This window comes from Athene noctua, chromosome 18 (genome assembly GCF_965140245.1).
Source record: "Athene noctua chromosome 18, bAthNoc1.hap1.1, whole genome shotgun sequence".
Taxonomy (NCBI): domain Eukaryota; kingdom Metazoa; phylum Chordata; class Aves; order Strigiformes; family Strigidae; genus Athene; species Athene noctua.
The window spans coordinates 9864409-9889320 of record NC_134054.1 but is presented as its reverse complement, the minus strand read 5'-3'; the positions used below and the strand labels follow the sequence as shown (position 1 = coordinate 9889320).

Here is a 24912-nt window from a genome sequence, read left to right as displayed (position 1 = left end):
AAGCCAAAATTGTTCATGCTAAAGTTAGATTTGTTTCTATGAAAATCATCCTCAACTGATAGTGAGCAAAGTAAATGTCAGTGGCTCTCAGGCTACCTATGCAATCAAAGCCTCCAGCTGCAGAGAATGAAACACAAACATGGGGCTGTTCTCTTTTGACTGGTCCAGCATTTGGAAAAAAATCTTATTAGTATGTAGAACAATTCATTCTAATAGATTTGCCAAGTGACAGCCCTTCTCTGGAAATAGCTTACTGCATGAAATCAAAATGGACAAAGTATGTCACTGCTAATCAGATCCACAGCAGGACTTGAACTCCTTTCAAAGCAACTGATTCCTTACAGGTTCTGCTGGACAGGTGACCTACCTTTTTGATGATCTAGAGCTGTGATGCACCAGTTATAAAGCCTTTGGTGAAATAAAAGGAAGGAATCTCTCTTGGTATTAGATTGCTGCTTTTTTGTTGTTCGCATTTAAATGGACACTACTTCAGAGCCTGTCTCCATGGGCAAGTATTTTTATTCTAACATGTTTAGATTCAGCACAGCCCTTAAAACCAACAAATCATTGCCACCAACCTTCTTGAAACCATCTTTTTTCCTCATAAGCCATCTCTTTGCCAACAGAAAAACCTGCAGAAGCTAAATGAAATCAGGACAAGAAACAGATGTCTCAGGCCTATCACTGAGCACAAGCTCTAGGCAATGTGAATGAATGTCCCATTTGATAAACAAATGCAAGAAGAGCAGTAAATGCTTGTTTCTGGAGATACCATCTTCTCAATTCTTTCCCTCTATCAAGCCCCCTAGTATTATTTGTTTAGGCATAATGCAAAGAGTATTGTAGGATTTGGGACTACAAGACAACTCAAACTGCCCAGGCTCAGACATACTTATTTGCTTGGTGAGTTAATTTAAAATACTCCAAGAATGCAGATGTGCAGATTTACACACCTCCAGGACCCTCCTCTTATTCTTCTTCAAGAAAGACAACAGAAACAACTGCTAGGTTGATCCTGGCTAGCCATTCTGGGTTGCCCTTCATGCTCTGAAGCAGTGTATTTTGTGGAAAGGATGGGAGGGCTGTGTCCCCAGTGCAAGTGCTCCTCATCCTGTGATGCAGTCACAGGGGAGAGCACAGACCTGTACCCTTCCCTCTCAAGCATGGCTGCATCTGCTCTCACTGGCAGGGGCTTTACACTGAAAAGCCCAAACAGAAAAGACATGCTTTTCAAGCAGTGAAATCAATGTGATGCTGAGGAGAGATGAATTAGACTTATTGCATTTATTGAAAAATGTGTTTAAAAAAAAATAATCTGGATTTGCATTGCTAAAGTTCTCAAGAATACAGTTCATGCAGAGACCATGAAGGAAAGCAATTATTAGGTGCCAATACTCCAGCTGCTGGGTGATTGCATGTGTTTACACAGCATTATGCTTCAGTCCTTGCTAAGCCAACACTATTGGACATTTCATGACAGTTTCAGTTGCTGGAGTAATTGAGGGCTTGCTATTTAGGATTCTGACAGCTGGAACAAGCTGTTGTGCCTCCTAACAGACACCAATAAACAACAGTCACTTTGCAGTCCATAGCAGATGTCAAATGATGTCTGACAAAGTCTCCTCTTGACTGTAATATATGAAAAAAAAATGTTTCAAACTAATAGGTCTCTGCAAGACTTTAAAAAAGCTCTAGAAAAATATGGATCAAGATATTGGTTGTATATTGTATATCCTTTTTTTAAACACTGCTATTATCTTTCAGAATTATGCTAGTATTGTTCAAACAGTGCTCTCCTTTCCACTTTCCAGGCTAAGTTCAGAAGATTTTAAGAGGCTTCTGTCCATTAGGATTCTCTTCTGTACAAAAAAAGGGTATTAACAGGGCTCCTTCTGCAGCATACAGGAAAGCAGGAATTCCTGCTGGATGTGCTTTAGGTGTTAAGGCTACAGGCAAAGTTTAAGTAACGGTCAGTAAAGAGAATGAAAACAAGAAACAAATGGTCAGATGAAAAAGGTCACATCTTCCTCTGGAAGGGTGTTTTTCTCCCTCCATAGCACAGGAAGCCTGAAGAATCTTGGATCCTAACTCAGGAACCTCAGCAAGATGAGATGGACTGCAATACTTCTAGGGCAGGTCCTCAGCATCTTCATATCTTCAGCTTTTAATCCAGCCAGGTGACTGAAGCAGAGGACTGAGGACAAAGGAAGGAACATTCCACAGCCTCATGAAACCCATTAGCTCTCTGAGAGGAACAAACAGCAAATCTGTCGGGACTCAAATCAGGTTTAGTCTTGGTGTGTGAACAGACAAGAGAGCATTCAGGGAAGGGCAGCTTTTTACAAAACCACAAAATCCTTCCAAGTCAAAGGCAAAGGCTCAGAGCTAGTTGTTTATGACAATGAACTTCCCTCTGGAACAGTCATTATGAACAGTGTTAAGGCAGCAAATCACAGCTTACAAATTCAAAAGCAGTAACTCATTCAAGGAAAAAAAAAATGCCTTTTCATAGGTGCTTGCGCACATTATCAGCAAGATCAGAGAGGCCAAGTGTCCAAAAATCCACTGTTCCTCCTGCGGCTTATTATCCTGGACTCACATGTGGCAGGAAGCCATACCAGCTGGCCTCCCCTTCCCTAGGGCTGCTGTTGGGTCACCATCCTGACCATTTTCAGAGCCATCTCTCCTTGATCAGATGGTACCTAGCACAGAAATGACAGCACACAGTAAGCAGCTGCTATAAAGAAGCAGAAAGCAACCATATATGCATCTTCAGTTTTCCTGGTGATAATGGTGCACCCCACCCCAAGAAGTACATTACTCACCATGTGCCCAGCCTTAAGAATCCAGAAGAAAGCAAAGTTCTCATAGGCCTTGTGGAAAGCAGCTGTCTCAGTGGATTCTGGAGACACATAGAGTGCCTTCCACCTTTGCTGGCTGAACTGGTCCAGATTAGGCCATTTTAATTTTCGAATCCATGCCTCCTGGCCTGTCAGAGATAAGAGGTATGCTCAGTTACCGATCCTGACACAGCAGCTTGGGAGTCCCAGTTCAGCTGGATGCCCACTGTGCTAGATAGCAATACAGCAGGGTTCTCAGACAGTCTCTGTTCTAAAAACAACGTTGCTATGCCTAGGAAAATGACCAAGGCTGTTTTCAGGACAAGCCGAAACAAACCAACAGAGGGACGAGAGAAAAAGAAAACAGCGAAGATGTGTGTGAAATGGACTTAAGATTGCACAAGTTGCAGCCCTAGCAATTCTGACATATTTTGCTTTACTCCTAAAACACCTTGAATGTCCTGCCACAGAGGAGGATCAGCCGCACGAAGTCCCCCCCTTGGAAATCAGAAGGGACACTGCTTCTGTTTGTTAAAGTCACTCATCAAGAAGAGCCTGGAAAGGTTTTCTGTTTTCAAGTGCCTGTTAAAAAAGGTGGAGGTCAAGACAACAAAAAGACCAGTTCTATGACACCAAGAGGGACAAAGCTTCAGCCTACCTCTGAACTACTGGAAGAATTTACATGTTAACTGCCACTCAATTTTAGCTCAAAATGTGATAAACTGGAGCACTGCTAACTGCTAATCTGTTTTGACAGCCTAAATACTCTGTTTCCTGATTTATTGATTGCTATGTTGTTCATGAAGGTCATCTGAATATCTAAGTGGGCAGAGACAGACAAAGGATAAAGCCTTTCACAACACAGGAAGATGTTTGCCCAGTCTGGGACTGCAGATTATTTAAATCAATAAGTAAAGGCGAATAGAATAGAGCAGGGCAGTCTCACAGCATACGGCATTTCAGCAACATTTGGCCTGGCTCCCAAACTGCCACTTGATCAAGCCTGTATCTTGCAAGCGGCAAGGGACAAAGCCTTGAGTGGCCAAGCCACGCATTACTGAGCAGCAGGTGTGATCACTCTTCAACTGCACCCTCCTCAGGTAATTACCCTTGTTCCATCTCACCTGGCCCCATGCTCTCTGCTGCAGGTCGCTCACTGAAGGCTGACCTGCATTGTGCAAATCTGTAGCCTTTGCCCCAGAGAACGGGATCTTCAAGGCACACCAGGACAAGAGAGGATAATCTTCATATATTTATCCATCTATCCTCATTCTTCATTTATGAATGAGCATACATACATATATACGTGTCTACCCAGAAGAATTAAGTGAATTATTAGCTACCTACTTATTTATGGGCTTCACTGAAACAAGCAATTATTGATGTTGCGGATCCATTTCCCAACAGTATAATGGAGGTAAAGAAACTGCCTCTCTCAAAAGGACGTAAACAAAACATACTAGGAGCTGTTCCTTTATGACTGTAGTTTTTCAGCATTGCCAGTTAAGATAGGAGATTTGCACAGAAGACTGTAGAGACCCAGGTGCCAATACTACTGGCAACTTCACGTTCTACTTGTCGTACGTTCTGTTCCCAACCCCAGTCAAGAAGTCCCTTACCCATGGTGTCAACAATGAGATCCAGCTGCCCGTTATAGACTGTAACACTGACGTTGGCTGCCAAAAGCTGATCAACAATATCAATGACAGGTTTCATGAAGTCCTCAGCCATGTTCTCAAAGACTTTTCTGGACTGACCTGGTTGGAACCAGAAAGAAGACAAATTTTAACTGGTGAAAAGTGTCATCCCTAAGCTGGGACAGAAGCAACTGGCTAAGGGCTCTAAAATGCCTAACAACCAGTCTGAGCTAGAAGTGGCAGCCAGGGATTTACCAGTCTGAGGAACTAAAGAGAACCAGAAAGCAGCCATGCTCCCGCTGGAGCTCACCCACAGCACTGTAGCTTCTGGCTCCTGCTACACACTGACAGGGTGCTGGCATCAGTCCTTTAAGCCTTCCTTTCCGTTTTATGCGCCCCCTTCCACACCATGAAGCATTACATGATACCAGATTTCTGGCAGATTAAAACTGACAGGAATTTTAGCAAGATTTCATGAAAGACAGAAAACAGCTGCTAAGATATGGAGGATATTCTTCCTCTCTGTGTATTTTTAGCTGCTTGACTAAAGATAGATACAAGCAGCAGAACCAGAACCACATGTGCTCCCACAGGCCTGCCCCATGACATGTTTGTTTCTGAGAACAAGTCCGCTTCTTAGGGCCAAAGACAATGAAAATCTAATGTGACTGCTTGCTACAGTAAAGTATCTTCCTATGGACTGCAATACTGTAAATGGCAATAATTAGATCCACACTAGCAGACAGGAAAGTACCTCCCCATGTCACACAGTCAGGAATAATTTTTAGCTTCTTTCTGACGGGTCCATTCATCAATTCATTTAGGCTGTCCTTATGCATATTTTTGACATGGCGCTGGTAAAGTCCTACTGAAAAACAGAGAACACACTTGGATTAATGGCACATTTAAGACAGTCATCCTGCATAGACAATAATTTTCAGTGTTACAGTCATGGCCAACAAACTCTTTTCTAATGAAAATGCAACACCAAGGAGAGAGATTTGCTTACTTTTACTAGAAACCCCTGAAGTCAATCCTTATTTAGGTCAGGGGATGATACAGGAAAAACCCAACCATTCATTTCTACTTCTGTCTAACACAGCACTTTTTCAAGGGACCAGCTTCTGCTTTTGCCACTTGGTACAGACACAATTTCTTCTCCTTAACAGACCAGTTATTTTTGAGCTGCAGTGCTTTACTTTTGGAAGTTAGCTGTGCTGTTCACCTTCCCTGCTGAAGCCAATAGAAAGAGATAAAGAGCTTGAAAGAAACTCTATACATGTGTTTTTCATGCATAAACATCATGGAGAGTTTAATCAGACTATTTATATTGATGAGACATTTTTGTGTTCTATCTTGAAGACAGAAATGAAAGACATTAAGAGGAAGTAACTTAAAGGTCATAAAACTATGTTGCAATTATACTTGACTACTTCCTTGGTGTAATTTGTGCAGGATGTATAGGTGGAGGTGTAATCTGTAGAAGGGTTGTTCCACATTCCTATTTATCCCTATTTATGCAAGAGCAAACAAGTTCTGCTCAGGACAATATCAATATCCTTTGGATCTGAAGGACCCATTTTAAGGATATGCTAAATTGAGGCTGTTCCCACTGCCAGAGTTGAAGGTATATGAATGCAAACATAGGGCCTCAGAAGCTTGAGTACTTTAAATACAACTTACTGAGATGGAAATTTTCTTGTTCATTTGATTTCATTTCTGGAACCTCCTTAGTCATGATGTTATAAAAGTTCACGTTGTCTGTGTTCTGAAAATACAAGATAGTTTCAGTAACACCATAACAAAAAGGTTTCTCAGATATGAGGAACAGACTCTCTTCTGGAAAAAAAGAGATAAGTAAATCCTAAATAAAGGACCCTGTGACCTGCCACTTCACCTGCACGTCAGGAAGATACTTATGGAGAAACTTTGGTTCCACATTTGCTTCGTGGAGTGGGAAGAGATTTCTCAAGTCTGTATTGTTCACACATGGGTTGTGCCAGAGATGCTATTTACTTCTCCAAAACGGATGTGAAGCTACAGGAAGCCTTACACCATGCAAATGACTCCAGATTCTCATTACTCATTATAGAGCTGCAATGCCAGATGATACTTTCAGATGGTGTCTTCTGCTAGATCTAGTCTAGCCTAATGCTGCCTCTTGCTCAACATCCTCCCAACCTACAACACTTCAAAATCTAAAATTCTTCCTCAATAACAAGGCAATGGGTATTAGCCACCCCCGCTGACATCTGGATGCATCCACGAACTGTAGAATGGCAGTTCTGATGCAGACAGCAGACTGCCCGCATCCAAAGGACAAGTGTGATCACTGTTGCCATTAGATAAGTTACTCGAGATTCCTGAAGCCCTGCTTTACTCAATTTTTGAATTTTTAAAGTTCTGATGCATAGTCAGAAATCAGCTCACAATAGCAACCCTAGAAGGGCTGAAGTGCCTGCACCCTGACAGTGATATCAGGACTGGGAGAAGACAAGCAGACTTGAAAAGCAACCACAAGTGCCTTCCAAACATTAAGAAGTGAAACCAACTATGTGCAAGGCACTGTCAGTTACAAAACAAAACAAAACAAAAAAAAAAGAGAAAGGAAAGTAAGCAGCTCCAGGCTAGTCTTTCCATTTCAGGAAGCTAGAGCCTTACTTATACTAGAACAAAAGCATAAGAAAGAATGAGATTCTGGAGCAACCCTTCAACAGGAAAAACAAGAGCAAAACTTCACCCATCTTTTACGCTGAACTTGCTAAATAACAAGATGTACCCGCAGTAACAGGACATAACTTGAGGTTCTTTTCCATCCTGTGCACCTTTTGTAGTTCTTTAAATACAGATCTATGCTTAACTTGAAATTTGTGTCTTGCGGGATGAAGTTTTCAATATTCAAAACAAAGCTTTTGATGAGACAAAGCCCATTTAAGTTGAAACTGAATTCTATAGAAATCAGCGGGACTAGTTGCATGCTAAAAATTAGCTGTCTAGTTAAGTGACGTGCCAAGCTGAAACCTTGATGCAATACTGCAAGTGGGTCGCCCTACCCACTGCCTCTTACAATCACACAGTGGCACACAGCAAACAAACAGATCTTTTACATCAGCACCAGGATAAAACAAATACTGGTAAAAAGGACTGGGCAGGTAGTTGGAGAATTCACACCAACCCAGTGCTCACAGAAAGGATAACCTGAAATTGTGTGCCTCCCCAGGCACCAGTTAGTTATTAATGCTGGTCAAAGATCTCACCTCTTCAATGACACCTTCAGCCTTGCCCCAGAGCTCAGTGGCCAGCCCATATTGATTTTTATTTATTGCATCCATTATTTCTCTGGCAACAGCAGTTACCTCTGCTAGACCATTATCATCAAGGAGAGACTGGAAGACAAACACAAAGGAGGACAGCTTTAATTATAATTTCACATTCAGGTCTCGCTAACGGTCTCCATACATTCGAGGGGTTTATTCCAGCTAAGAGCTAACCTTAAAAATCAACATGCATTTATACCATATGTATAAGTAATCAGGTGAGGACCAAGAGTTTAAGAAGGTACTTACAGTGCTGTAAAGGTAGGGCCCCCAAGACAGCACAGAGTCTAAAGAAATAGAACATATTTCAAACATCTAAGTTTTTAAGATACAATTTCCTTTACTTTTCTTCTACTGTAACAAGAATGATTCTGACAAAAATATACAGAGATTAATTAATCAGTAAAAAGTACTGTCAGCTCAGTTTAGCCCAAAGGTTATATACCACAAAGCAGGTTCTTTACAAATTCCGAGAACCAATAAAAATGATGCAACATCATTAAACCCCTAAATATGAATTAGTGAAATTTATTTAAAGCACAGACATGTTCTTACCAAAATATTCTTACTCCATCACTGCAGCACATTGCTAGAACATGGGAAGAGATCTGACAAGTGAATGGGCATTTGTCTAAACTGATCTGTTTGCAAAAACTACAGGGGGAAAAAAAAAAATCTACTTATAAAACAAATCTGTTTTATAACAAGACTGTTCATAAGGCCTCATGAATCAGCTGATAGGAGACAGACAGGAGTTTGCTTGATACTGTCCCATGCTGCAGAGAATCTGGGAAGCCTGCCCTTGCAAATCTCATTAAAAGAGCAAGAGTCCTGCAATTGGCTTTTTGTCCTCCACCAGACACACACTCTATCTTTCCAGGTCTGTGAGCACAGCAGTTCCTCAGCACAAGATCTTCTTGTGAAAAGAAAGAGAAAACCTCAGGTGCAACCTTGTCAATTATTTGATGGTCACATTTAAGTGCAGTAGGTCCTACCACAACACCTCAGAGGCTGTGAAATTTCACCTCTACCTCCCTTCAAATGCAAGTATGCTCCTCAGGGACTTTGCTCTCATAATCTAGATGAAGGTAGATTCTTCAATCACAGCTTGCAATGTCAAAGCATTTCTTTCTGATTTACCAAGACTCACTAGAGATTTAATTCACTTAAGGCAGGGCTGGCATTTCTGAGTCTAGCTACCCATGGAATGATAACAACAACAAAACAAAACAACAGCAAACCACCCACACTCTGAGGATTTTAAACATACCCAAAGGAGAAATCCATGAGTCTCCAAGAGCAGTCCCCATGAAATTGCACTTTATGGACCCTTTTTGAACAGCCTTGGTGAATAAGAGGAAAATCAAAAACAAACAAACAATCAACTTCCAGTTAAATATTCATGACTCTACAACCAGTTTTCTTTAAGGGAAAAAATTAAGTAGCAGTCTGAATTTGGCAGCAGGGACAGTGTATTCCAGGAAATGTAAGTACTCATAAAACACGACGTTTTAAAGTGAAAAGTGAACTACATCCTCCAACTACTTACCTCCTGCAGCTCTAAAGCAATCCCAGCAGCCATTTTACCTCCATAAGATTCAGAAAATATGTAGAATGGGATGGTCTGGAGAGAGAGAGAAGCCCCACAGTGAACCCGTTAGGCAGAGGGCAGACAAAACCTCCAACCATCTCCCACATGCCACAGAACCCAGGCACTGGCTGTTCATCTCTTGCTTTCAAACACTGGATGTTTTTCTGATTCTAAGCTGAAGATAAGATTTCTGTAACATCCTGGTGTAATTACTGGGGAAGTTTTGAAGCAGGCACTTCAGTATTTTGGAACCAGAAACAGCCATGATCCTATATGCCTCTCGGATCGTAAGATAAACAATAATCCATCCCATTGCTTTTAACTAGCATCAAATTCAAGTTACAACTTCTGAATTGTGGGAAATATGAGGCAGTGGTTATACCTGCACTGACTCCCACCAAATGCACGCTACCTAGTGGCAAATACTGCCCACCTGGAAGTCTATTCACTAATTCTGTCTGAGATCTGTTTAAAAGCAAAGAAAAATATGATTCTAACCAAGAATTCAATTCACTTACCTGGAATTCTGTTCTACATGTGAAGAATTCTCCAAGAAAAACCATCATATCAGAAACTACTGTGGTAAGGTTTTTGGCAAACAAGCTACAATCATCCACATAACTGAATCCAGCGCCCACAGGATTATCCACAAACAAGATACTAGCTGCCTGCAACTGTACAAGCAGAAAGAAGGTTTGTATGAAATCTCAGTTCAGCACCAGTGAAAACCTTAGTTTGTCTGATGGCATAAATGATTAACTGAGCCACCAAATCTCTGGCCCCGAAAGAACTTGCAGCAAAATTAGGTGCAAGTCCAAAAGAGAGAATGGTACAGGTTATACTTGTCTGTCCGAAGGTAAAATCAGAGGGTTTTTCTTTTGGGTCGCTGGGCTTTTGTTAAATTGTTATAGCAAATGCTACAGTTGTACAGTGACAAGTGTACAAATAAAATCCGTAGACCAGCAAACAGCTAGCACAGCTCAAAGCAGTGAGGCTCACAAATAAGGAGGTACAACATAAGGTCTTTCAATTTGCTCAATCTGCAACAAGAAAGGCACCCAAAAAATCCCAGGGATCCAAGGGCAGGTCACCCATATGGTCTAGGGAACTCCAGAGTAGTTAGACTATCGGTAGCTCAGAGCACAAACACATTTCATTGAATAAACTTCCACCTTCATAGGCAGCTGTAATTTGTTTTCCCTTGAAAGCCACACTGGACTCATAATTACAAGCCATTGCTTATACATTGCCTGCCATCCAGAAAAACCTCCACGACTGTACGCAATGCAGCTGTGATCTGAAATAACATCCTTCTAGAATTTCCCCGCTCTCAGCTTCCCAGACACCTGCAATTCACAAGTTCATGGAAGCCCAGGCATATTCCATCAAATCAACTGGTCTATTCTTCAGTTCTTAACAAGGTTATTCCTAGAAGCTGATTTATTAGCCATACTATTTTAAGATGAAAGATTATAGTTCTGTTGAACTTTAAATGAATAATGTTCTGTGCATTTTTGCACAGCAATCGTCTGCTTACACAAGCAACAAACATTTGCAATCAGTAATTAGAATCTGAACTCTCTACTATACCCAGGTTGTATTTCTTGGTTTCATCTCTTTGTCTAATGGACCAATCTCTTCAAAGTTCCCAAATCCACAGCCTGAAGCTCCTGGACCTCCCTGTGAGGAAATACCAAATGACAAATAAGTAAAAAAGCAGCATGGTATAGATATGACAGACAGGAGGAAAATAAAAGCAAGCCAGTAAGTAGACAGACAGATGGTAAATTTTAAACAAATGGCTTTTGCACTACATGTTAATTTGCAAAGCAGGCTCTCTTCCTCATTGTCTTTCATTATTGTACACATGCCATTTCTGAAAGCAAGAATTTAAACAGAGAAGCAATCACCCACTGTGAAAGCATCTAATAAGTTGCATGCTACATAAGTGCAGTTTGAAAACCCTTCCCCTTATTCCCTTAATACCAAATGCAGAAGTTAGCTATCTACAGAGGTTTGCAAGTCATTAATTTTATCAGCATGTACAGCGTGTGTATTTCACTCTGAAGAAACAAGCCAGAAAAAGACCAAGTCGTCCGGTGATTATATTCAACATTAAGTTCTGAAAGGTACTGCTGGAGGTGAATGTGGAGCACACACCACTGCCTTTTATCAAACTGTGATTAAATGGGACTGATCTCTAAACAATGAGAGTCTCGTTTACATTTAGAAATCTTTCCAAATATCTGATTATTTTATCTACTCTCTCTCTGAACATTGTTTAGACTGTAAGCTCTTCAGGAAAGGAGCTGTGACACCACCATGTACTTGTAGTGTCTGGCACAAAAAGCACTACTGTTGTGTAAAAAGTAAGAACCACCTCTACTTCTGTAATTTGCCTTGATGGAAGGTGAGCAGTTGAGGATACCCCACAATTGCAGAATGATATTTTCATTATTTCTTCCTAACCTGAATACTTCATTCACCAGGTGAATCATTTAGAATCAGACAATTTTGAACCCTGATTCTGTAGAGCTCGAAGACATCTATCAGACTGAAACAGGCACATATGGAAAGAATTATCCCTTAAGTGGCTTTCACCAAACTTACCTGAAGCCACAAGATGAGAGGTAATTCTGTGAAGTCTTTTGTTGGGTTATTTGCATAGTAGAGCCACCAAAACATGTGGGCCTTACTTCGAACTTGCACATATCCCCACAGCTCCTTGGGCTCTTGGGATTGCCTTAGAACTACACCTTGGGGGGAAATAAAAATCAGCTAGGTAAAAAGGCTCAGTTTTGGGCTTATCCACCAGATTTGTTTCAAAACATTACATTTCAATCTTGGGTGTGATAATTAGAAGTGCTTCCATTAAAAAAATTACTGTAAGAAACCTGCCTACACTTACACCCACGCACGTAGCTGAGTTATCATCGATGAATGAAGTTAAGCATCTAATTAAGTGCTTACTTATCAGGGCCTGACAATACCGCTGCTGCAGAAATAGCAGCTCAATACCTACGATAATTTTTTCTACCAGGGAAGCATTTAAAGCCTTTTCAAGGCCTGGGCTGAAAGCACAGCCCCACTAGACACAATGGAATAACTCACACCAGCCTCAGGGGCACCAGGGCTCCAACGCTTTGATTTGAGTCTCTGGGAAGATCAAATAATTGTCCAGTCCCCAATGAGAGTAAATGCAGGATAGACAGAGGGGTCACGTCTAAGCAAACCCAAGATCCAATCCTAAACTCAATTAAGTCAGTATAGTCTTGTCAACTTGAGCACTCAGTCTATTCTCCATCTAGAACACAGACGCTTTCCCAGAAAGAGAGCTTTGAAATTACATCCCTTAATCTTCTCAGTCATGACAGAAGGCAGCAGCCCACTGGAGAAGCAGCAATAAAGCTTTTTCAAGCCACAGTGCCCAGCCTTTGCTGATCCACGGGACACAGCGCTGAACAAGTTACTCAGCATAGATAACATCACACTTGCTTGATGAGACCTCGCTGCAACAGTGGTGACACCCCGACACGGCTGGTTTGCTCCTTCCAGCCCCCGACCTGAAGGGTCTCGCAGGTAGAACACTGCGGCCCAGGACCTCTGCTCCTGCCAGCCAGGATCAGGCAGCACCGCAGGAACTCCTGCTTACAGGCACGGGGCCTCGAGCGGCTTCTTCATCATCCCTCGCAGCTGCCAAGGAACACAGGAGGGTCTGGGGGTGTTTTTCAGGGAGGACAGGTGACAGCTGAGGGTAAAACAGCGACGAGAAGAGCTGCCCCTGGCTCGTGGGGAGCCTCTCCCACCCGCTTTACCCAGGTGAACCAACTGGGTCCTGAATTCCCACGTTCCTGCCCCAAAAGGGTTCCCTGGGGCTCCGGGGGGCGCAGACCCCGTCAGCCGGGCTGGGAGGGGACGACTGCCCAGGCCGCGATCGTCCCCGGCAGAGACACGGCGAAGCCCCCGCTGGGGCCGCACACGGGCCCGCTCCGACCTCGACCCGCTCCCACCCACAGCGCCGGCGCTTCTGCCGCCCCCTTGGCCGCGTCCCGCCCGGCGACCAGCCCCAGCGCGGCGGTGACGGCCCCGGCGAGACTCGGACACGTCCCGCGGCTGAGCCCAGGCCCTGCCCGGCAGCGGGACGTGCCGTGCCCGGAGGCCGCCACTCCGGCACTGCCCGGGGCAGGGCAAGGCGCAACCCCCCGTCCCGTCCCGTCGCGCCCCCCAGCCCCGTACTACCTGCCGCCAGCCCCGGCAGCAGCACCAGCAGCGGCAGCACCGACGGCCCCATCCCGCCGACAGCTCCCGGCGCCCGCGGCCGCGCCGTCCCGCGCGCAGCCCCGCCCCCCGAGGTTTGTCCCTCGCGCGGCGCCGTTCCCGCGCGCTGCCCCCGCCCCTCCCCTTCCTCCTCCCCCAAGATGGCGGCGGCCGCCGGCGGCCCGGTGCGCCTGCGGCTGCTCTTCGACTACCCGCCGCCGGGCAGCCCGGGCTGCGCGCTGTGCTGGCTGCTGCTGGAGCCCAGCCAGGTGCGCCTCGTCACCGACCTCGTCAGCCTCATCCGCCACAGGTTCGGCTTCAGCCGGCGGGCCCGCCTCAGCCTCTTCCTGGAAGGGGCGCTGCTGCCGCCCACCGAGAGCGCCCGCCTCGTGCGGGACAACGACTCGCTCCGGTACGGCGGGACCCGGGCTCGGCCGCCGGCGGGAGCGGGGCTCCGGGGGGCCCTCGGACCGCGCGGCGCTGGGGTGGGGGGGGGTCCCCTAGCAGGCCCGAGACGCGCCCCCGCCCCCCCCCCCCAGGCCGCGGGCGAGGAACCTGGCGGCTCCGCGGGGCGGGGGGCGCGGGAGCCGGGTGCTCGCGGGCACCGTTCCCCAAAGCCTGCGGTGCCCGAGAAACCCCGGCGTGTCGGAAAGAGGCTGGGCTAGATGGTCTTTAAGGTTTTTTCCAACCTAGGTGATTCTGTGAGGGAGCCGAGGGGTGGGAAGTCTCCCGCGGCCGGCCCCGAGCACCCGCACCGCCCGAGCGGGCGTTTTTATTCGAAAGACCTCGCTGAGGCCGTGAGCCTTGGGCCAGGGTAGCAGCTCCTGCTCAGGAACTGTCCCCTTGGCAGCTGGAGCATCCCAAAAGACAAACGGACATGAGCTGCTCATGCATAGGAAAAAAAGTGTTAATTTTGCTCAACAGTGGCTTTTGTTTGGCTCTTTTTGACAGAGTAAAATTGGAAGAGATAGTGGAAGATGATTATGAAGAGGTGGATGATGGCTTCTCTAATACACCAAAAGAAGACAGAAAAAAGCACAGACAAAAGCAGGAAGAATTCTCTAGAAATGAAGATGACAGGCATAAAAGGGAAAAGAAAAAGAATAAACATAATCCTGAGTATTCCTCTTGTAGGGAAGAGACCTCTGTAGATATGCAGGACTCTCAAAAAAAGTACAAGAAAAGAAAAAGAAAGGAAGAAGTTTGTGGAGGAAATAGACTCACAGAAGGTAAGGAAGAGAGCTCTACTGACCAATCTAAAAAACTTAAAAAATTGAAGAGGGAGAAACAGTTGGCAACAAAAAAGAAGGATGAAAAGCAGACAAAGGCCGCTGCAGCAAAGATGGCTTTAGAACAAGCAAATGAGAGCTCTTCTCTGAATTCTGGTAAAATTAACAGCAAAAAAATCATAACACAGTCCAGAAAAAAGAGGGTTGGAGCTTCAGATTCCTCCAGTGTGTCATCTGACAGTGACAGCAGTGAACTAAACATAAAGCAAAATAAATCTTCCCATAAACCTGTGGTGGCAACACTTCCCAAAGACAAGTCCCAAGGTGTTACAAATTCTGATGGGAAAACTGTTGTTTCTAATAAAGTGGCTGTAAAGTCTAATGCTGAAAATTCCACTAAGACTGCAGTTAGTAAAAATGCTAAAAAATCCCAGTCCTCCAGTTCAGATTCTGACTCGAGTACAGAGGATGAGAAAGCAGCAACAGCACAAGACAATGCTGCAAAGGAGAAGTCACCGCCTAACAATGGGGCAGCTGTAAAATCCAGTACCACCAAGGCTCCCAAAGCAAAGACCTCCTCTTCAGAGTCTGATAGTTCAGATTCAGAAACGCTTGTTATTAAAAAACCCACAGCAAATTCTGGACTGAGTAATTCCATAGTAAGAAACTGCACTAAACAGTTGCCAACCAGCATTCAAGGACCACTTGCCAGCCCGGGTCGTGGAAGGGGGCGTGGAATGGGAGAGGGTAACTTTTGGAGAGGACCTAGGGGCCGTGGGTTCCGTGGGACGATGAGGGGCCAAGGCCATGGGAGAGGAGCAAACTCTGTCTTCTTCTATAACTACAGCAGCGAAGGCCAGAAACAGAGGCAGTTAAATGAAACTGCGACAAACACTTCTGTTTTTGTCCAGGTGAGTGACTCGCGCAGTCGTAGGTCACCTTTCTCTTGCAGCTTTAACTATACCAAAAATTTACAGGATGAGAGTAATTTGTAAAAGCAGAAAAGACTAGTAGGATAAAGTTTGATGTTAACTTAGTAAATCTCATATTTACTGTATCTCTATTTAGCAGCCTGAGGAAGTGTTTATGAAACAATATTTAAGTGATTGCACTGCGTATGTCAAAACAGAGCACTCGGATACAGACCTCACCCTTCTCAGAACTTCTTGCAGTCCATACAGCATAAACATTGTCTTCTGTTTTTATCAATACAGTAATTAAATCAGTGGGTTTACTCTTTGTTTCACAGAATCCTGTGGAGGTCCCCAAGAGAGACTACAGTGTGTTACCTCTTCTAGCTGCCCCACCACAAGTGGGAGAAAGAATTGCATTTAAGGTAAAGAACTTGTGAAATACTGAATGTTAGTGGGCTAAAATTGTTTCATTTGGGCCACTCTGAAGGACACGCTACCAATAGCATAGTCCTGACAACGAAATGCTTACACTGAAGCACTTAATATGACATTGTTTGGGGACCGTTATCCTAGAAGTGTAAGAGTTAGGAAATAGTCTTCATCCTACTTGTTCTTTCTTAAAAATTTTGTTTTAAACTCAAGCAAATGGCTCAGTGCATGTCTTGTCTAATGTTTGTAGGCATCTCCGAAGGCATTCACTCCTTTCTTGCTCTAACCTAATATTTTCCCGTACAACAGAAACCGTTACCCTTTCTGTTGTTGGATCTAAAAAATTCTTTTGTTGCCGTTTGATTTTTACAAAGGTTTGGAGCATGTGCATAAATTAAATGCATTTCTTTAGACTTACTGTATTTGTATAATATGAAGAAATGTTGTCTCTGTTGTCATTTCAGTTTAAATTTCTGTGTACATTTGTACAATGAGTCTTAGCTAGCACACAGATGAGCTCACAAATACCAGAATTTTCTAGTTGCTCCTTCACAAAGTCTCTCTACTACTGTGGGCATATTTTCAAGGTTTATGTTTAAAAAAAAATGCAAGAAAGAAGCATGTTACCCATCTACTTCCAACATGCAAGGAAAGTGAGCATTAAAATTAGATACTATAAGAAGAAGAAAAAAAAAATCTATGTTGTTATTTCTCTCTATAGCATTGCTACAGTATTATTGCAAATTTTACCATACAAATGATTACACTTCACCACAAAATAAAGTAAATGAAAATGAAATCACTGCAGTTGAAGAGACTGGGATCCATCTCCCTGATCTCCTCTCGCAGCCTGACCTGAATGTAAATTCTCTGGAGCAGTGAGTCCTGGAAGACAACCTGGGACTGTGGTTGGCATCAGGATCCAGGAGCGGGAGGCTTGGTTCTTGCACTTCCCTATTGCTGAATAAACTGTGTCTGAGTATAGATGGCATCCTCAGGGATCAGGAAGAGTTGTAATTTGTTATTTGTATTCCTCTCAACAGCGCTTGGAACTAACTGAAAATTACAGTCCTGAAGTTTCAGACTATAAGGTACTGTTTTCCTTTTCTCCCTTAATTCACTCACTCCTCTATTACAGGTGAGGTAAGGCTGAAATATTTTGAGGTTGTGTAGTGGTTTTCTTATCCAGTTGACTCTGCAGGCTATTCCTGCTACAGTAGTAAAAATTAAAACTCTAGAACCCAAAACACTGAAAATTTGAAAGGTGTAACAGGTTGTGTTTTTTTTAAAAAAAACCACAAGAATTATTAATGATCATTAATATTGTAGAGATGACAAAAAATCCATACCTTCAAGTAGAAAAATGTAGCTGTATTCCAGTCTACTGCTGTTTGAAGTCAAGGCAAATTCTTGAAACTGGTGCCAGTAAAATTTTGTTGCTACCTGCAATAACTCAGTTTCTGGATACGTACTGATTTAACCTACAAAGACATTGACAATTAATAACTTTGGTTTGTTGATGCCAGTAACTGCAGATTGCTGAGCTTTAATACTTTGCAGATTTTATACGTAGAGATAGAAAAATTTGACAGATATACTTCCTCTAACTGTGATCAAGTACCACAGTGGTTGTAAATAAGGAATAGTTTATCCAGTGCTTAAGTATATCTTCTCTGATTCTTTTCTTGTTGCTTTATGAAGGAGGGAAAAATAATCGGTTGGAATGCTGATAAAAAACAGATCGAGCTTGAGATCCTTTCGTCATCAGCAGGACAATGTACGTACCCTGGGATACTAAATGCTTGTTGTCATGTGCATCCCTTGGAAAGCAGCTAGTCCAGGGCACATCTCGTGTTTCAGGAATATTGCCTTGTGTTCCTTCTCAACACACCCCTCCCATCCTCACTTCCTCTCCAAAGTCTATTTAAATGGAGAAGTTCTAACACTTGCTAGTTGTATTGAAGATGCTCATAGGTATTTATAGAATGAAACTTGTCCAGTCAGTGTGAGTAGTCAGTAACCCATCTCTACTGTGGTTTTATTTCCTGCAAAAAATAAAATCATTGTATAGACTTGCAGAGAAGATTTTAGATCATAAGGCCGTTCTTTGCCATGTCAGTGAAGCCGCTGTCTTCAGTGGGTGTAGAACTGAGTCCCTGCAATGACAAAGGGCACTTCAGAGACTTAAAACTAGGAATGTTTCTGAAAGTGACTGTATACTGCAGTTGCCATTTAAGCCAAAATTAATGAGTCATCATCATATGAGCATGGTTCTCAAATTTAGGCAGCATGTTGTTGATAAACTTTTCATGCAGAGTCATATTAGATAATTACCCTCATTTTGAATGCGTATTCAGTTCTACCTCACATTTTTTTGTTACATTTATGAACCCAAATACCCAACTAAAAAAAACCCAAACCCAAACCTGGGTTTGTTTAGCTTTCTAAATATGGTAAGCATTTAAACTTTTTTGTTTATAGTTAATGGAGTTGTTTGGGTTTTTTTAAGCTGCTAAAGAGCCAGGGAAGTTCGATCTGGTTTACCAGTCTGCAGATGGAGCAGAACTGATAGAGTATGCTGTTCCTCAAGATACAAAGGTACGTGGGTGTCCTGGTTTGAAGCCTGTTACAAGTTTTGCGTAGCTGACACATGCCCTGCTGTATGAGTCTGTTCATCTCTGTGAGATTCCCTTTATAATAACACATCTGATTAAAATAAATAGAAGCAAAAATCATTGTTCCTTTCTAGCAAGAATTGTATGATTACCAGATAAGAATCACTTCTTGCATTTTATTTGATTGTTTAGGTTCAAACCAGTCATCAAACTGTAACTTTTTGTCCTGGCTAATACAATGAACAACAGCATGTCTAGATAGAGTATCAGTTCTCACAAGGTTATTCATGGCATGCACTGTTTGTCTTACCTGCTTTTTTCCTCACCCACGACTTCAGGCAGGTTGAGGTTCATGAAGATGGGTGAATTGCAGGAAGGATCTGTGATCTCTGTTCAAGTCTAGACGAAGCCTTATGTAGGAGAAACTGCATCTGCCTGTGTAGCTTGTACATGCTCAGTATTGTCTGTATTTTATTTTCAGATAACTGAAAGTTGGGATGCGCTGATAGAGCCAAGACTGATTGTTGACCCTTCAGTTAATGGATCCAGCATTGAAAATGGAGCAATCTAAGATGTGAACAGATGTTAATAATTGTACGGACTTGTTTTGTGAAATGCTGCCTTCTAGTTCTGAGGGCAGCAGATGCACTGGTAGATATCTTTAAGGATATCTTTAATAAATGGTTTTAAAAAGAAACTATGCCTAAAGAAAAAGAAACACTTTTTTTTCTTGGGATATGCTTTTATGTAATAATGGAATACTTTATTATAGGAAGTCTTTAATATAGATCTGTTGGGGGTTTTTTTCTTAATAGAATCTTAATAACAATTTTTATATCCTACTGCTGCAAGCTGCAGAACTGGAATGGTTTGATCAAAAAAAAATAAAATACAACCTTGTACAGTCAGTAACTATTTAAATGTCTGAATTTAGCTAGAGCAATATAACTGCCACACAGAGGTAGCTTGCTGCAAGGATAAGTAAAGGTAACATTTGAAAATTAAATATTGTTGATGTGCACATCTCTTCCTCTGCAGCTGCAGAGCGTGATACAAATGCCATGCCCTTGCAGTTATTTACAGGGTTCATTGGAACATGTCAAGAAAAGCTTGTGGATTCCAGGCTCCTGTAGTTTTGAGAGGCAGATAAGTAGTATTGGTAACTGTCAACTTTGCCTAGAACCACTGGAATGTAACAAATCCCTGGCAAAATTGTGTACCAGTGAGTTAATGTGTGTAGGCTCTGAAGTGTTTTCGTTTGTTTTAAAGCAGATGCTTTTGCCCTTTAAGTGCTGAAGTTTCTGTGCTGCTTTTTTCCTTCCCAATAGCAGAATGGGTCACCAGGTGGTGGCAGTTCACTGACATCTCTGCTCATTATTAGCATAGAGGTGGCACCTCATTCCCATGTAGTACTTGCATGTGGGCAAGTCTTACAAGTTAAAAGATAATCCCTGTCCCAGGTAGTTGACTCTTAAACAGAAGACATGGGAAAAAAAAAATAAATAGATACAAACACCTGAAAAATTGTACATTGTCATTTAGCTAACATGTATGCTGACTAGGGCATGATTACATTAAAGTATTGCACACCTCTGCATTATCCCCATTAAAATGTCTTGTTTGTGAAGGAATTATTTTTATGAGTAAAACTAATTTGTGTATTGCAGTTCTCTTTCATTACCATTTTATGTTAACTTTTTTTTAGAGAAATGGACAGATTCATGCGTGGATAATCTTGCAAACGGGACACTCTACCAGAGTCATGCTGGGACAGTTGGGACTAATGGAGATATTTTTTTCTAAAGGAAATTCTTAATTTTGAATTCTTACGAAATTGCAAAGCTAAACGCAAGTATTTTGCTGTATTTTAGAGCAGGATTCACCTCTTGTTTTGTTGCCTACAGAGCATTTGGGCTACAATGGGTACAGAGACCCTCTGACTCATGATGGTTGAAAATAAATATACCCCTGAGATGTGTATTACCCACTGTTAGAGTGGAACTACTGTTTCAGTGCACAGTTTAAATGAAGTAAGTGCAGTTTGAGGGAGCTGGCTGACTGCCCTGCCTGTCACTCCCACCTGGGGAGCCAGGGCAGGGCTGGAGTGCTAAATGGATTAGAAATGTGGAATAAAACAATGTGCACGTGAAGGAGTGAGGAATGAGTAACAGAATGTGCATATTTCTGCTTGCTTTCTGTCCCTTGAGTTCTGCAGTTTCTTGCGAGCGCCTTTGCTGGGGCAGCCTCAGTTGTCAGTCATGAGGGCTCCTTGCCACCTTCCTCTATACAATTTAGTAAGATGGGTTTGTTTAAAAATTCTGTTACAATTTTTAAACAAATTCTAGTCTTGTGACTCAGAACAGGAGGATGTGTTTGAGCTAGCAAGCTCTAGTCACGCACACACAATGTGCTCTAGGCCTACGGGCACACTGAGCACCTGCAGCTAGAGGCTGGCAGCCAGAACCTGCTGAACAGATCTTAAAGACCTGAAAGTTTGCTGCTGTAACTACAGACCTTGCAAAAATACACAGAGTCAGCATCAGCTCTTCAGGAATTTGGGGGTTTTTATAATTTTGATTGGAAAATCATACCTACTTAAACCACTTTGAATATTAGATCAAGAAAAGTCAAGAGTATCAGAACACCTGTCTTCATGTTTGCTCAGCCAGCATACATGAGTTAACAATTTATACTGCTGTGCTTCTAACTTCCTGCTCAGATGCTGAGTGGCACTTTCAGTCGGCAATATATGAGCAAAGGGTTAGATTTACTTCAGGACCACATGAAGTTCTCAAGTAATTGCAAGGAATCAAAGAGAGCAGTAACTTCTGTAGCTATTTAAATGGTAAAATTCTTCAGTACTTTTTGTTAAACATTGTTGGCTTTTAGACAGCAGGAGTGGTTGGGCTTACTCAGAATTTCAAGCCCTCTTTGTCAACAGTGAATTGAAATGGCTCATCTGAGTTCTGAACATGTGGTGTTCTGCTCCAGAAGCAAAAGCCACAACTTTATATTTGCATACCTTTGTCTGCATCAGTTGATACAAGGTGAGTGCTGCAAAAAATACCGTGAAGGTAATGAAGGTGAAAGATGATGGTGACTTAGTCCAGATAAGTAGTGCTTCGTTCACCTATAGAAAAATAAGAAACATTAACAGCTGCTCCTTGGTCACGTCTCTGGTAACACATTGCCACAGCTCTGTAAGAATGTTCCTCTGCAATAGCTGGCAACTACCACTGCCCAGGTACCCCCAGGCGTTCACAGTTACAAAGCCCTGATCTGCATATCCCAACAAAACAAAGCGAAGCCATGCTCATCTCCTAGAAACAATTCCACCCTCAAGCAGATTGCATACTTAATCCCTGAACTTTTCCTCCTCTGTCAAAGCCACAGCAGCTCCGAACAGCTTCTGTTGTCCTGTCTGCACCATCACAGCAGCGAATCCCAGCCTGTGACACATGGCCTCTCCATAGTTCATCCTGAAGGAGTGTTACTAGACTGGAGCAGATTATTGATGTAGGCAGAAGTCAACACCATCTGCATAATGTAGGTTTACAATGACCGTTCAGATTTAGTCTTCCAAAATAACCGGCTAGGAATTTCTTTCCAAGCACTGACTGTAGCAGACAAGCCATCATTGCCTCTTTTGAGTGCTTTACACGATTCCTGATGTCATGCACTGGTTACAACCACTGTGTCACCAAAAACCGGGATAAAAACTTACCGACACCAATGTGATGTAGATAAGCAGACACTTGTTTATTAACGGCCGGGTGTGCAGGGGAGTTGTCTCACCAACAACGCACACCAGGCACCAGAATTATACATCTTATGTAAAATTTACTCATTAAGTATTCATACATAGACATATAATTTCGTGTAAATCATCAACGTACTCTCCTCCTATTTCCAACTATGTGCAGTGAAAGCTAGAAATGTCTAGAAATGGCTCTGGGGTGTAATGTGAGTAGGTGGTCCATGAGTTGGTGGTCACGATCTCCCCCTGCCGGAATTACCTTCTGCTTAAGTTCACGGTTTCTTGGCAGGTACTTGCAGGTTGTTACGGTCACTTCCCTCAGTTCCCATTAATCCTAGACCTTGACAACTACTTGCGTTCTTCTAGTCCTATGTACGCGTCATAAATCATTTTACAAATCATCTTGTGCTTTGTTACTTACATGCTAACTGTTTCCACTAGCTAATTATGACCACTCCCTTCAGCCTTGGTACAGGACTGTACAGGGGATTTAAAGTAGCAGTCAGTTGCTGGTACAAAATGCAATAAATGTGAACAAATTATTTTACTAAAATACCTCTTAATACTATGCTCATATTAAAATCAAACATAACAATTTCAGTTGATAGCAAAATCAGTAACAACTGCACTGGACGTGACCCGGGTGGATGTTTATCAGTAACAGGTTATTAAATAGGCCAAAGCCCGTACACAAGCTTGTTTTAACTATTTAGTGAAAGACAGTCATGTAGATAATAACTAATGCATGCATTGCAAGGAAGGCAATTTGACCTGTCATATTTCTTCTCTGTGGGTTCATGTCACGATGCGTCAGGGAAGATGTCCAGTGTAGTGGGAGGGACTCAGGCCAGCTGAGAGCAAGCTCCAAGGAGGCCCTTCAATTTTCCTGACTATATACCTGTTTCATGCGTCGTGTTTTGTGATAAGCAGGGAGGATTGGCCTCAAGTTGTCTCAAGCCAACAAGCATGACTTTACAGACAAGGGGAGCAAGACTGCCATTGTCACTCCAGAGATTTTTTCCCCTGTACATACTGGGGCTCCTTCTGGTACCTTGTTTGGATATCTTACCCGCTAGTGTTGGTTTTACTTCATTCTCTGGTTGTTTTAACTTCCCCTTTATGGGTACTTCCCGTGGCTGTTCAGGCTTTTGACTGCAGTGCTACGCCATGAGCGCTTTCTGGTAGATGGGTAGAGCGACAGAGGCATTTCTTCAGCGCTGCTGGGGCCTCACTATCACCCACAGGTTGACTGTTGGGCCTCTGCCCAGCTCTGTAGTCTAGCAAAAAAATATTTGCCCATCTTCAGTGGCTGTGGGTCTGGAGTCATCTCCCACACCTGAACATATTTGGAAGTTTCTGAGGCCTAATGGCAACACAGAAACCCCACAAATGTCTGCTAATACCATTAAAAGGAGTAGCAACAGTTCTCCACGCTTGGTGTCCTTTGGCCACTGGAAATGCAGTCGGGCGCAGGCGGCTGCTTCTGCTGCAGAGCACCAGGCTCTGTCTGAATCCTTGTGGGGTCACAGATTTGCGTCAGGCTGCTCCATTTCACCCACACTGCCAGCGTGAGTGTACGAAGTGTGGAAGTACAGAGAGCACAGAGGAAGCTCCTGGGACACCAGCAGACAGGGCAGAAGAGGAACACGAAGAGGCCACTGGAAGAATTTGGAGTCGAGTTAGTTACAACAGGAGCAGCTGAACACATTGTGCATCCAGTGGTTCTGTTAGAAACAGTGATTATTCAACCGTTAAGACTGTGGAGAAGAATGAAGAAGTATTTTCTGTTGAGATGGTTTCTACATTCCACATGAGTAACCCGTGTTAAGCTTTAAAAACACTGGATCGACAACAGCTTGTTTGCTCCTCAGCAGCCCAGGTTACAGGCAGCTCTGCGGCAGGCCGAGGTCGGGGTTCCCACGTTTGCCCGGCCCCAAGCACACGCGTGCGGGCAGCGGTGCCCCAGGCAGGCGGCTGCCAGACTGCAGAGTTCTTTGGAGAAAGAACTTCGTCCAGCCCGGGCCGGGAGCGGGGCGGCCGGGAGGCAGCGCTCCCCCCGCGCCGGGGCTGCCACTCCGGGCCGCCGTGCGCCTCGGAAATGAGGCGTTCTGGTGCAGAAACCGAACCCGAGGCCCTCTCCCGGGCGCAGCGGCTGCCGTGGGCGATGCTGTACCGGCCTCCCCCGGCTCGGGGGCACCGCGGGGCCGCTCCGCCCCGACCCGCGCCACGGCCCCACGCGGGCTCGGGCGGCCGGGCTCGGCCCCGCGGCCAGGGGCGGGAGGGCCCCGGCGCTGCCGCTCCGCCCGCCGGGGCGGGGACGGGCCGC

At 43.7% G+C, this 24912-nt stretch overlaps 2 protein-coding genes across 2 annotated transcripts; one reads left to right on the top strand and one right to left on the bottom strand.

Annotated features, from left to right (window-relative positions):
- Positions 1 to 501: 501 nt before the first annotated feature.
- Positions 502 to 13724, bottom strand: SCPEP1 (serine carboxypeptidase 1). The gene is made up of 13 exons (XM_074921839.1): positions 13625 to 13724; positions 11996 to 12141; positions 10976 to 11065; positions 9904 to 10059; positions 9344 to 9418; positions 9065 to 9137; positions 8044 to 8081; positions 7735 to 7863; positions 6161 to 6245; positions 5232 to 5345; positions 4460 to 4597; positions 2826 to 2989; positions 502 to 2702 (listed from the first exon to the last, which is right to left on the bottom strand). Exons 1-13 carry the CDS (start codon positions 13674 to 13676, stop codon positions 2637 to 2639), a joined length of 1326 nt encoding a protein of 441 aa, XP_074777940.1. The 5' UTR covers positions 13677 to 13724; the 3' UTR covers positions 502 to 2636.
- Positions 13725 to 13787: 63 nt separating this feature from the next.
- Positions 13788 to 20737, top strand: COIL (coilin). The gene is made up of 7 exons (XM_074922269.1): positions 13788 to 14054; positions 14594 to 15782; positions 16121 to 16207; positions 17258 to 17305; positions 17916 to 17991; positions 18724 to 18812; positions 19311 to 20737. The coding sequence occupies exons 1-7, from the start codon at positions 13804 to 13806 to the stop codon at positions 19398 to 19400; spliced, it is 1830 nt and encodes a 609-aa protein (XP_074778370.1). The 5' UTR covers positions 13788 to 13803; the 3' UTR covers positions 19401 to 20737.
- The last annotated feature ends 4175 nt before the right edge of the window (positions 20738 to 24912 follow it).

Bases quoted from the DNA above. Each gene is read 5' to 3' on its own strand.
- SCPEP1 (XM_074921839.1), bottom strand. From the start codon at position 13,676: ATGGGGCCGTCGGTGCTGCCGCTGCTGGTGCTGCTGCCGGGGCTGGCG. The intron at 9,419-9,903 runs GTAAGTGAATTG...CTCTCTCTCCAG, and splicing joins CATGTAGAACAGAATTCCAG to ACCATCCCATTCTACATATT. The intron at 8,082-9,064 runs GTATGTTTAAAA...CTATTTCTTTAG, and splicing joins CTCATGGATTTCTCCTTTGG to ACTCTGTGCTGTCTTGGGGG.
- COIL (XM_074922269.1), top strand. From the start codon at position 13,804: ATGGCGGCGGCCGCCGGCGGCCCGGTGCGCCTGCGGCTGCTCTTCGAC. The intron at 17,306-17,915 runs GTACTGTTTTCC...TGCTTTATGAAG, and splicing joins CTGAAGTTTCAGACTATAAG to GAGGGAAAAATAATCGGTTG. The intron at 18,813-19,310 runs GTACGTGGGTGT...TTTTATTTTCAG, and splicing joins CTGTTCCTCAAGATACAAAG to ATAACTGAAAGTTGGGATGC.